Here is a 9,610-nt window from a genome sequence, read left to right as displayed (position 1 = left end):
CTGAGATATGCAAGCATCAAAACTTTGCAGGTGGCTGCTGTCTTTCTGATGTTTGTTTCTGTCTTACTGAGCAGAGAAAAGCTGCTATATAATCTTTGAGCACAGCTTTAATGTTTGGAAAAGGTTGCTTGATGCTGGAATGTGTGTGCTGGAAGTTCTGCTTCCAGCAGTTCTGCTGCTATGCAGATCTGATGAGTGTGTTGTCCCTCTGTACCTTGCATATTGCTTGGCCTGGCAAACCTCAGTTCACTAGAATAGTTGGAATTTGTCATGCTGCTTCTAGATGACTGTTTGCTGTTCAGCTCCTGGAGTTGATTGTGTAGGTTTGTATATGTCTATTCGGGAAATGAATTTAGTAGAACCAAGATAGCTTGCTTTTTTCACTTTCCCTTCAGTCTGCACAGTAAAACAAAACAAGACTGTATTGCATGTAGAATAGCTAAAACCTGCTATAGTTTTTGCAGTCTGCAATTGCTCTGCTTGGAGAATCTGCAAATAAGAGTTCTAATGCTGTATGTGACTTGCATTATAAAAATGAAATATAAGTCTGGCCCACCTAGGATAAGTACTTGTTATGTTGGGACTTTCTTTCCTGTCTGTAATATTTGATGCAAATAGATCTTTTTGTGTAGTTTTTTTTACAAAAAGACTCTCAGAACTCTCTCGTTCGTTGTACTTTGACCTAGATAAGTACCAGCATCTCTTGTGATATGGGAAGAAATATCTGTCCTTAAAGTGATGCTTAGGTGAGGGACAAGTTTTATGGTCCAAGTTGCTGATCTTGAGCTGGAAGGTTGAAGTGTGTTTGCGAAGGATGGGGAAAATCAATCAAGTCTATTACAACTGATGTAAATATTCTGTAAAATCTTACAGTTCAAAAAACTGCTCGAGAACTTTGTCAAAAAACCTCACTCTTCTCTTCAGGTGATCATTCAGGGCTTTAGAAGCTACAGGGACCAAACCATTGTGGACCCATTCAGCTCAAAACACAATGTCATTGGTAAGTTCTGATGCTTGTTTATTAACACGAACTAGAGTTGCACTGTTATTTTAGGTGATGTTCACATTAGAGTCCTTGATAGTTTTTAATAGTCTGCCTACATTTGATGACTGTATTTTCTGGTTTGGAAACTTCTTTACGAGTGTCTGTAACACAAGGTATGTTGCAAGGCATATTTCACTTACAGCAAAGTAATGCTAACATTCAATTTTTTACTGTGATAATAGTATGTCTGAGTATGCAGAAACTGAGTGAGGTCTGTAAACTCCTTCATATGTGCAGATCTCTGTATCAGCCGCCACCCCCCTCTTTTAAAGGCTGTCCTTGCACGAACAGCAGCAGAGAATTCTGTGTGTGCGCCAAGTGTGATAGCTGTTGATAAGTAAGCACACTGGCTGCTATAAACTGCTGCACAGAAGACATTTCTCTTTCTTCTAGCTTTGGAGGAATGGATTTCTGGACTGTGACTGTCAAAAAATGTAATATAAGTTTCAAAGTGTAATTTCATAAATAACACCTAATTTAACAGCATGTTGTCCATCATTCCGATGCCTCTTCTTATTTTGTCCATGGATGCGTGGTCCTGCCTTCTCATTTGCATTGATTTTAGTGATTGTGCAGCAACTTTGAGACTGCTGACCCAACAGAAAACAGTCAATTTTGGACATAAAACCTTAGTAGCCAGGGTTTACTCTTGAAACTGGAAAAAATGTGCATATGACTTAATAGCATGTCCTATTACATAAAGTTTTAGCTCCCGCTGAAGTAACATTATCCAGGTATTAGTGTTTTTAAAAGGAAATAAATAAATCAATCTGGCTTCACTGTTGTTTGCTTTTTTAAGGTTCTCATAGCAATCCCAAGTAGTTTTGGAGATGAAGTGCATCTGGAGGGCATGTAGACAGGGAAGGATGGAAAGCCTGGCGTGCTGGTTGCTGCTGGAATGCAAGCAGTTTGAAATTATTGCAGTAGATGCTGGTCTTAAAGATAAGAAACTGAGCCTTGCTGAAACATATCAGAATAAGCACTGAGATTATTGTATATTAGCGTAGTGCAGTGTTACTACACCTTTATTTTTTTAGATGGTAATAGTACTTATTCCAGTCGTTTTTAAAACAAAACAGTGCTGATTTAACAAGTGTAGCATTAAGAAATTCATACTCTAATTGGAGTTGATACAGTCAACCCGAGTGCAAGGCAGGTGATTTCCGTTGGTTAAATATAAAATACTGAGGCTGGGACAGAAGAATTGGATATAGGTCTACTGTTCTTATCCCACCAGGAGATAAAAGGCTTGGAATAAATAGGAGTGGTTTAGCCATTTTTCTCATGGAATAGTGTTTGTAAGTCATGGTAATGTGTTTGAGTGGGAAAATGACACCTCTCTTGTTCTCAGACAATGACTGAGTGATCCACCTAATAAGTTTGCTTCATTCCCTTGATTTTGACTCTGTTCTATTTGGGTTCTGTTCTTGAATACTTACTTAACATGCAACATTCAGTGTACACGGCAGTGTTAACCTATATCAACTTTGTGTTTTAATTTTCAGTGGGAAGAAATGGATCTGGAAAGAGCAATTTTTTTTATGGTAAGCATGGATTTCTTAATACAATAGCAGGGGATGCTGATGATATCAGGTTTCTTTGCTTTTCCCGGAAGCTAGTTTACCAGATGTTCCTCCTCAGAAAGGAGTGGCAAATTGGTAATTACTTGATTATGCTGAAAGGCAGATCTTAGTGCACTTGTTTAATACTTACCTTCAGGTGTTTGCCTAGTATTTGGCTTCTCTTACTAGGGCCTTCTAAGTGGCACAAAAAAAAAAAAGCATTTACAAGACGAAACTGATTCTAAAAGTTACCCACTTTGAAAGCTTGACTATGAGATTTGCAGTTGCTTTAGATGTTCTTAATACCTAAAATCTAAGCTGATTCCATAGCACTATGGCACAGCTTATGCAACCTTCTAATGTGTGGTTATGAGGGGGATTTTGTGGGGTAGGAGCATCAGTGGAGGAGCAGAGATGCTAGTCAGAGGTGTTAGTGGGCTTTGTGATGGTAGTCTTTATAAATTGCCAAGTGTTCAGTGTTTTAGCAATATTTCTAACGTAGCCTGCATGCAGTGTATTTTTAGAGGAATGTTCATGTGTAGCATTGTTAATGCTTATGCAGTGAATTAGTGAGGTGGTGACAGTGAGACTTCTTCAGAGAAATTTTAATGTACAGCAGGCAGGGTGACAAAGATCCAGCAGACTAAACCTTCTAATGGAGAAACATCTTAAGATATTAGCAACAGCATGACTGTACTATGCAACAGTAAACCAGCAAGTTTTGAGTTACAGAAACTGCTGAATATTTCCCTAAAGCAAAGGATAAATCTTCTGTTTCTTTACTGTTTTATTACAGCAATTCAGTTTGTCCTCAGTGATGAGTTTAGTCATCTTCGCCCAGAGCAGAGACTGGCTTTACTGCATGTAAGTCAAGGTGTATAACAACAAGGCTAAAGAATAAGCTAATGCATTTGAATGTTACTACAAAATTGGTGTAAACTGCTGGGCTGTGGATATTTTAAGCCAATTATTTTGAAAGCATCCTTAAACATATTTTGTTTTCCTTTGGCAAAAGAGAATTTATTACAAAGTAATACATTATGCTGATGATGCACACCCATGAATCCAGGATTTTCAGAAATAAAAATATATGCACTGAGTCTTACATAGATAGTCTTGACTCTTAAATGCTTGGAAGGAAAGTGGAAGTGGGCTTGTCAGGGATAAGGGAAGATGAATGAGCTCAAAATCCTTCTAAGATATGAATTACTTAATTTAAATATCTCCTTTCTTAGGAAGGTACAGGTCCTCGTGTTATTTCAGCGTTTGTGGAAATTATTTTTGACAATTCAGACAACAGGTTGCCGGTAAGTTGAATACACTACTTCAGCAATAGATGGTTGTTTCAGACTCTAGAAGTCTTCAGTAGGGTGACTGCTTTTGAGTCGCTTCTGGTGAAAAGTGCCATAAACATTCTGGCTTAGTTGTACATCCCTACTGCAAGCAGTTAAATTTACTGGCTTTTGTTCTCTTAAGATTGATAAAGAGGAGGTCTCGCTTCGCAGAGTCATTGGAGCCAAGAAGGACCAGTATTTCTTAGACAAGAAAATGGTGACGTAGGTACTTCTTTTCCTCATCTGAATGAAACTAGTAGAATTTCTATAAAATTCTCTAGTCCCAAACACCTGCATCTCTAGCCTGAAACAAATGAACTTAGTTGTGCAATACTGAATACCTGTAATCTGACAGCAAGGACATCGTTCCTTGTACAATGTAGACAGCAGACTTTGATTTTACAGTTGAATCTGTTAATTATCATGATGTTTAACTGCTTATATAGTATTTAATTTGGGGCTTTTTTACATAGAAGAGTTACTTGACTTTAAGTTGTTTCATACCCATCCTTGTGATATCTTTGCCTGTATTTGGCTACTCTGTGCTTTGAGGTTCTTCTTTCTTAATGTCTTTCCAACACTAGTATTCTAGGTATTTTTCATTTACATTACTTAATTAGCTATTGTCAAATAAGGAAGATCCTTCAAACAGAGCATGCATTGCACACAGTGATTATAGCAATTAATGTATAGTTATGATACCTTAATTTTTACAGCTCTCACTTGTACTGTAAGTGTTTTTAATAGATTCACAATAACGTTTCAGGAAAAATGATGTAATGAATCTTCTTGAAAGTGCTGGATTTTCTCGCAGTAATCCCTACTATATTGTCAAACAAGGAAAGGTAAGATTCTTTTTCACGAAATGGAAGAAAACACTATCAAGTGTATCATGTTTTCTGGATGCCCAAATCAGTTCAATTATTTGCAGAAGTAAACCAAAGCCTGAGTTTTTAATTTGAAACAGTTCTTGTAGATGCTACTTTTGCAAATATTACTGCTTTAGTAGTTTATGTTGATTTTAAGAAGAAAGTTTCAGTGTCTGTAATGTTGATATCTAGAGAAGTTTTATGGTAATCTTTGCAATCATGTGCTTTTCTGTATACTTAAATACTAAGCAAACTTAATTCATATGACTGCAGTGTAAACTCATAGATTTCTGGGCCCTTCTGTCTTAAAGATGAGGCAGTAAAGTGATTGTAGAGAATTCTAAGATGCTAAAAATACTGTCAGTGGAGGATGAATGGAAGTATATGTAAGCACCGAAAGTGAACACACAGCAGGGAAAGGGCTCACAGCAGGGCCTGTGTTAACTAGTCTTCAAAACCCAAGTGCCCTTACCAGACCTTTCCAAGCACACTCAGATCTGGAGACAAAGGAGTTGTAGCTCGGACACCACGAAGACAGTGATAACCAAAAGATTATGGAAAGGCATATTTAAAAGGGGAATGCAGGATACTTGGGGAGCACTTGATGGCAGAAATGCCTACCCACCAGTACAGTCTCTCAGATGTTTATCAGGATTAATGTTCCGATAGAGATGAATGTTGGGAGAAGTATCTTCAGCTGGAAAGTCGCTTGAGTTTTGTAGTAGTGATTAGTGCATGTGACTCTAGACAAAAATACGCTTACTGGTTTTAATGTAATAAAAAACCCAGTTACCTTACTCCACTGAAATTCTATTGAAGAAAAATTAGTTTTATGTCAGGTTTAATTGTATGACTGATTTAACATTGGATGAATGAGTGTTTTATGACCTAAATTAGAAGATCTGAAATGTATAAACCCTACTCTTTGTTATGGTTTTATAGAGGCATTTAAACTATTTGGTTTAGCACCAGGACTTAAAATCCCCCAAGCTGAGTTTCTCTAAACATAATTTTGAGCAGGCAATGATTTCTTCAGTTTACGTAATGGAGGTATCTTGAGTTTTAGCAGTAACTAGTAGTATTTGAGAAGGAACAAAATTTGTTACAAGCAGGATACTTGCCATCCTAAAGTAATTGTCTCAAAAGGAAAGCAGTACTAGGTGTCTGAAGCTTCCTGCCAAAACCTCCGGCACGGTTTTTTGGCACAGCAAAAAAAGTGCAGTTTTTGGTCTGTTGTGGTTAGCCGTACATTCAGAGCAGGCTATTGAAATCATAGATCTTGAATTTTCAGATCAATCAGATGGCCACAGCTCCTGACTCTCAAAGACTGAAGTTACTAAGAGAAGTAGCTGGTACCAGAGTATACGATGAACGTAAAGAAGAGAGTATTTCACTAATGAAAGAAACAGGTAAAAAGAGTTCAAGAAATGAACGCTGCAGTGATTGAACTAACTCTCAAGGTTTTTCAGTAATGCTAATTGCTAGATAGATTTTGTTTGTGCTATGTTAAACAATATAGAGCGTGATGTATTTCTGCCTCGAATCAAAAGGTTTAATAAGTGACTTCATGTGCTTCTAGTAATAAAACTTTTTAGCTAGGCTCGTAGGGATATTTGTGCTGTTCAGAACATGTGAATGATGTCAGCTGGCAGTGATCCGAAAATCAAGATAGCTACTGCTGTGCAGACACTAAAGTTTATGTAGTATAGCCTGTACCTACTTTAAATGTATGAGCCAAGAGCCATGCTTGTGTTGCCTTATGCAGCTAGTATCAACAGTTCTGCTGTTAGGTTACTTTCTGAGGGGAACTCCTGGACATGGGCTCTCCTTTTCATAACTATTGACAAATAATTAATCACTAGAAGAGATTCAGTAGCTTTAAAGGTGTGGGAATGTGTTACTGTGTTTAACTGAACTTCAACCTTGTCATCTTTTCTAAAGAGGGCAAGCGAGAGAAGATCAATGAGTTGTTGAAATACATTGAAGAGCGACTGCATACGCTAGAGGAGGAGAAAGAAGAGCTGGCTCAGTACCAGAAATGGGATAAAATGAGGAGAGCATTAGAATACACCATTTATAATCAGGAGCTTAATGAAACCCGAGCTAAGCTTGATGAGGTAAAATATGTTGGCTAATACCAAATATAACATGAGCTGTTCATTTAATTTCACCATGTTCCTTCATAGAATCCTGGCAATATTCTTTACTAATGTAACAAATTACTCTCTTTCTGGATCTACTACTAAAACAGAGTCTTGCTACTTAAGCTCTTGGTCATATTTCTGTACAGCTTTCTGCTAAACGAGAGACAAGTGGAGAGAAGTCCAGACAGCTGAGAGATGCACAGCAAGATGCTAGAGATAAAATGGAGGTAAAAATACCTTTAACAAGGGCTTTCCAGAGCTGTGTGTGTTTGATTTTTTTGGAGGGGGAGGTGGGTGGGAGGCGTGTGGTTTTCTGAACCAGTGCTTTCATCCAGTTTGGAAATTGGAGAAGTTTTTACACTTCTAGTGTATCTTGATCTATGTAATAATGATCTTGTGAGTTTTGATAGATATGGAAATGTGCATCCAGCGTTTAAGATACTACTTAAATTTGCATAGGAAATAGAAAGGCAAGTTCGAGAACTGAAGACAAAGATTTCAGCCATGAAAGAAGAGAAAGAACAACTTAGTGCTGAAAGACAGGAGCAGATTAAACAGAGGACTAAACTAGAGCTGAAGGCTAAGGATCTGCAGGATGAATTAGCCGGCAACAGTGAACAAAGGGTACGTAACGGCAAAGTCTTAAAATGTCAAGGTAATATATTTTGAAGATTTTGTTCTAGAGACTGTGGCCCTTCTTTCTAAAGTTTGCCAGACAGATATTTTAGTCTGTTGTGATGTCTTTAGTGTCCTAGGGAATGTAAAGATAGACTTCCTTTATTTATCATTCTGCATATTGCAAAATCAAGCACTTAGAATTCTCTTAATCACTGCAAGTATTGGAAAAGAGAGCTTTGTTTGTAGCACTGATTTGAATTTGGTCGTTTGGCCCATACAGACTTTCCTTGCTTGCATAGTTTAGCTTCTTGAGAATGCTTTGTTTCACTCCTCTTTGCTGTCCTAATTGGAACTGAATTCGCTTCTCTTAAGTTTTGAAACAGTGTAGCATGAGATAAGCAGTGGAGTCGTGCAATCTTACAATTAAGTTGTTCTTTAGAGGTGTGTATTTATGTAGGACAGTTCCTGATATTACCTAACTTTACTGCTTTGTTTGACTTTCAGAAAAGGCTGTTAAAAGAAAGGCAAAAACTGCTTGAGAAAATTGAGGAGAAGCAGAAAGAATTGGCAGAAACGGAGCCAAAATTCAACAGTGTAAAAGAAAAAGAAGAGAGGGGAATTGCTAGGTATGTGGCATTGAACAAGGGGAGGCAAAGCATTAAAAAAAACCCCAAACACCAAGATACTATCAATACTATCCATATGTGCAACTAACTCAGAATTGTACATGTTGCTTGAGAGTGGGATAGCTGTATGTACTTACAGGTGGTCTGTAAAAAGCTTACTTTATTGTTGTGAGAGGACAGTATTAGGTGAAATTAATTTTTAAGCCTAACCACTTCTGTGGGCTATTGTTGACTTTGTTTTGTGAAGCCTTCTGGGTGATTTAATGGTTTATAACACAATCCTTCCTTTTTGTTACTGATGTGCTTAAATTTTAGAGCCTGGTTTGACAGTTGTAAATTCTTACGGTAATTCTTAATGCTTGCTCTTAAACTCCAAATTTCCTTTTTGATACAGCATGTCTTTCTCTTCTCAAAATAGACTTGCTCAGGCTACACAGGAAAGAACAGATCTCTATGCAAAACAAGGTCGAGGAAGCCAGTTTACTTCCAAAGAAGAAAGAGATAAGTGGATAAAGAAAGAACTGAAGTCTTTAGATCAAGCCATCAATGACAAGAAGCGGCAGATTGCAGCTATACACAAGGATTTAGAGGATACAGAGGCAAACAAGGAGAAAAATTTGGAACAGTACAGTGTAAGTTTTCAGCTTACTGCATCTCAGGTTTTTTTGAGAGAAGGGTTAAACACTCGGTCTAATCTTGGACAATTAGATTTTAGTGCCTATTTATAATCAAGATGGGACTTTCTGGTTGGGTGCAGTCTTTTAAAAATGTGTTATTGAAAACATCTGCAGATAAACTCTAAACTCCCTTTACCACTGCATCTAAATTCACTCTTTGACTTTTTCTGGTACTTGCCCAGTGTTTGGCCTGAGTTTTCAGGAAGAGGCTCGGATCTGCCTTGCTCTTGGCTGTGTTGAATGTGACCATTTCATAAAAATAACAATGTGTTACCTTTTTATAGAGGTCTGCATTGGTTGTTTTCACTCTTATTTTCCCTAAGCAGAGGATCTTTTAAACTGTGCTGCAAGTGCTGCACCTTTGTGCCACAGTTAGACGTTGTGTCCCTATCCATGTTAGAAGATGAATCTGTGTAGTATAATTGCGTAATTTTTTTGGATTTTCATTTCCATTCAGAAATGGCTCTTACACTGCAAGCACAGCAGTACAATGCACAGTGCCAATGCTGCTACCCCGTAGGTGCTGATAGATGGTGTTCTTGATCGTTCTCTAGTATATCTACCAAAATCAAGGAGTGGTCTGACAAAATCTAGGAATGTAGCTGTATAAAGCCGATGGTGTTCTGCTAAAACACCGTTTGGATGGGGCCCACATTAGCAAAATGAAGGTTCTCTGAGCTGGTGAATGAAAGAAATGGTATTTACCATTGTAATGTAACTGTACTGCTCAGCAGG

The 9,610-nt window shown here is 37.7% G+C and overlaps 1 protein-coding gene across 1 annotated transcript in view; it reads left to right on the top strand.

Annotated features, from left to right (window-relative positions):
• Window positions 1-924: 924 nt before the first annotated feature.
• The window catches only part of SMC3 (structural maintenance of chromosomes 3), a gene marked incomplete at its 5' end in the record, with an annotated part of 22,590 nt that continues 13,904 nt past the window's right edge, over window positions 925-9,610 (top strand). Inside the window, 12 exons of the mRNA XM_010136847.1 lie at window positions 925-1,000; window positions 2,551-2,589; window positions 3,404-3,471; window positions 3,843-3,914; window positions 4,084-4,163; window positions 4,708-4,786; window positions 6,102-6,219; window positions 6,752-6,927; window positions 7,101-7,181; window positions 7,414-7,578; window positions 8,077-8,198; window positions 8,617-8,830. Of these exons, the coding sequence (XP_010135149.1) occupies window positions 925-1,000; window positions 2,551-2,589; window positions 3,404-3,471; window positions 3,843-3,914; window positions 4,084-4,163; window positions 4,708-4,786; window positions 6,102-6,219; window positions 6,752-6,927; window positions 7,101-7,181; window positions 7,414-7,578; window positions 8,077-8,198; window positions 8,617-8,830 (1,290 nt within the window). The remainder of the gene's footprint in view (window positions 1,001-2,550; window positions 2,590-3,403; window positions 3,472-3,842; window positions 3,915-4,083; window positions 4,164-4,707; window positions 4,787-6,101; window positions 6,220-6,751; window positions 6,928-7,100; window positions 7,182-7,413; window positions 7,579-8,076; window positions 8,199-8,616; window positions 8,831-9,610) is intronic.

Source organism: Buceros rhinoceros, unplaced genomic scaffold, assembly GCF_000710305.1.
Source record: "Buceros rhinoceros silvestris isolate BGI_N320 unplaced genomic scaffold, ASM71030v1 scaffold18465, whole genome shotgun sequence".
Lineage (NCBI taxonomy): Eukaryota > Metazoa > Chordata > Aves > Bucerotiformes > Bucerotidae > Buceros > Buceros rhinoceros.
Note: the sequence above shows the minus strand (reverse complement) of the source record. Positions and strands in the feature narration are given on the sequence as shown.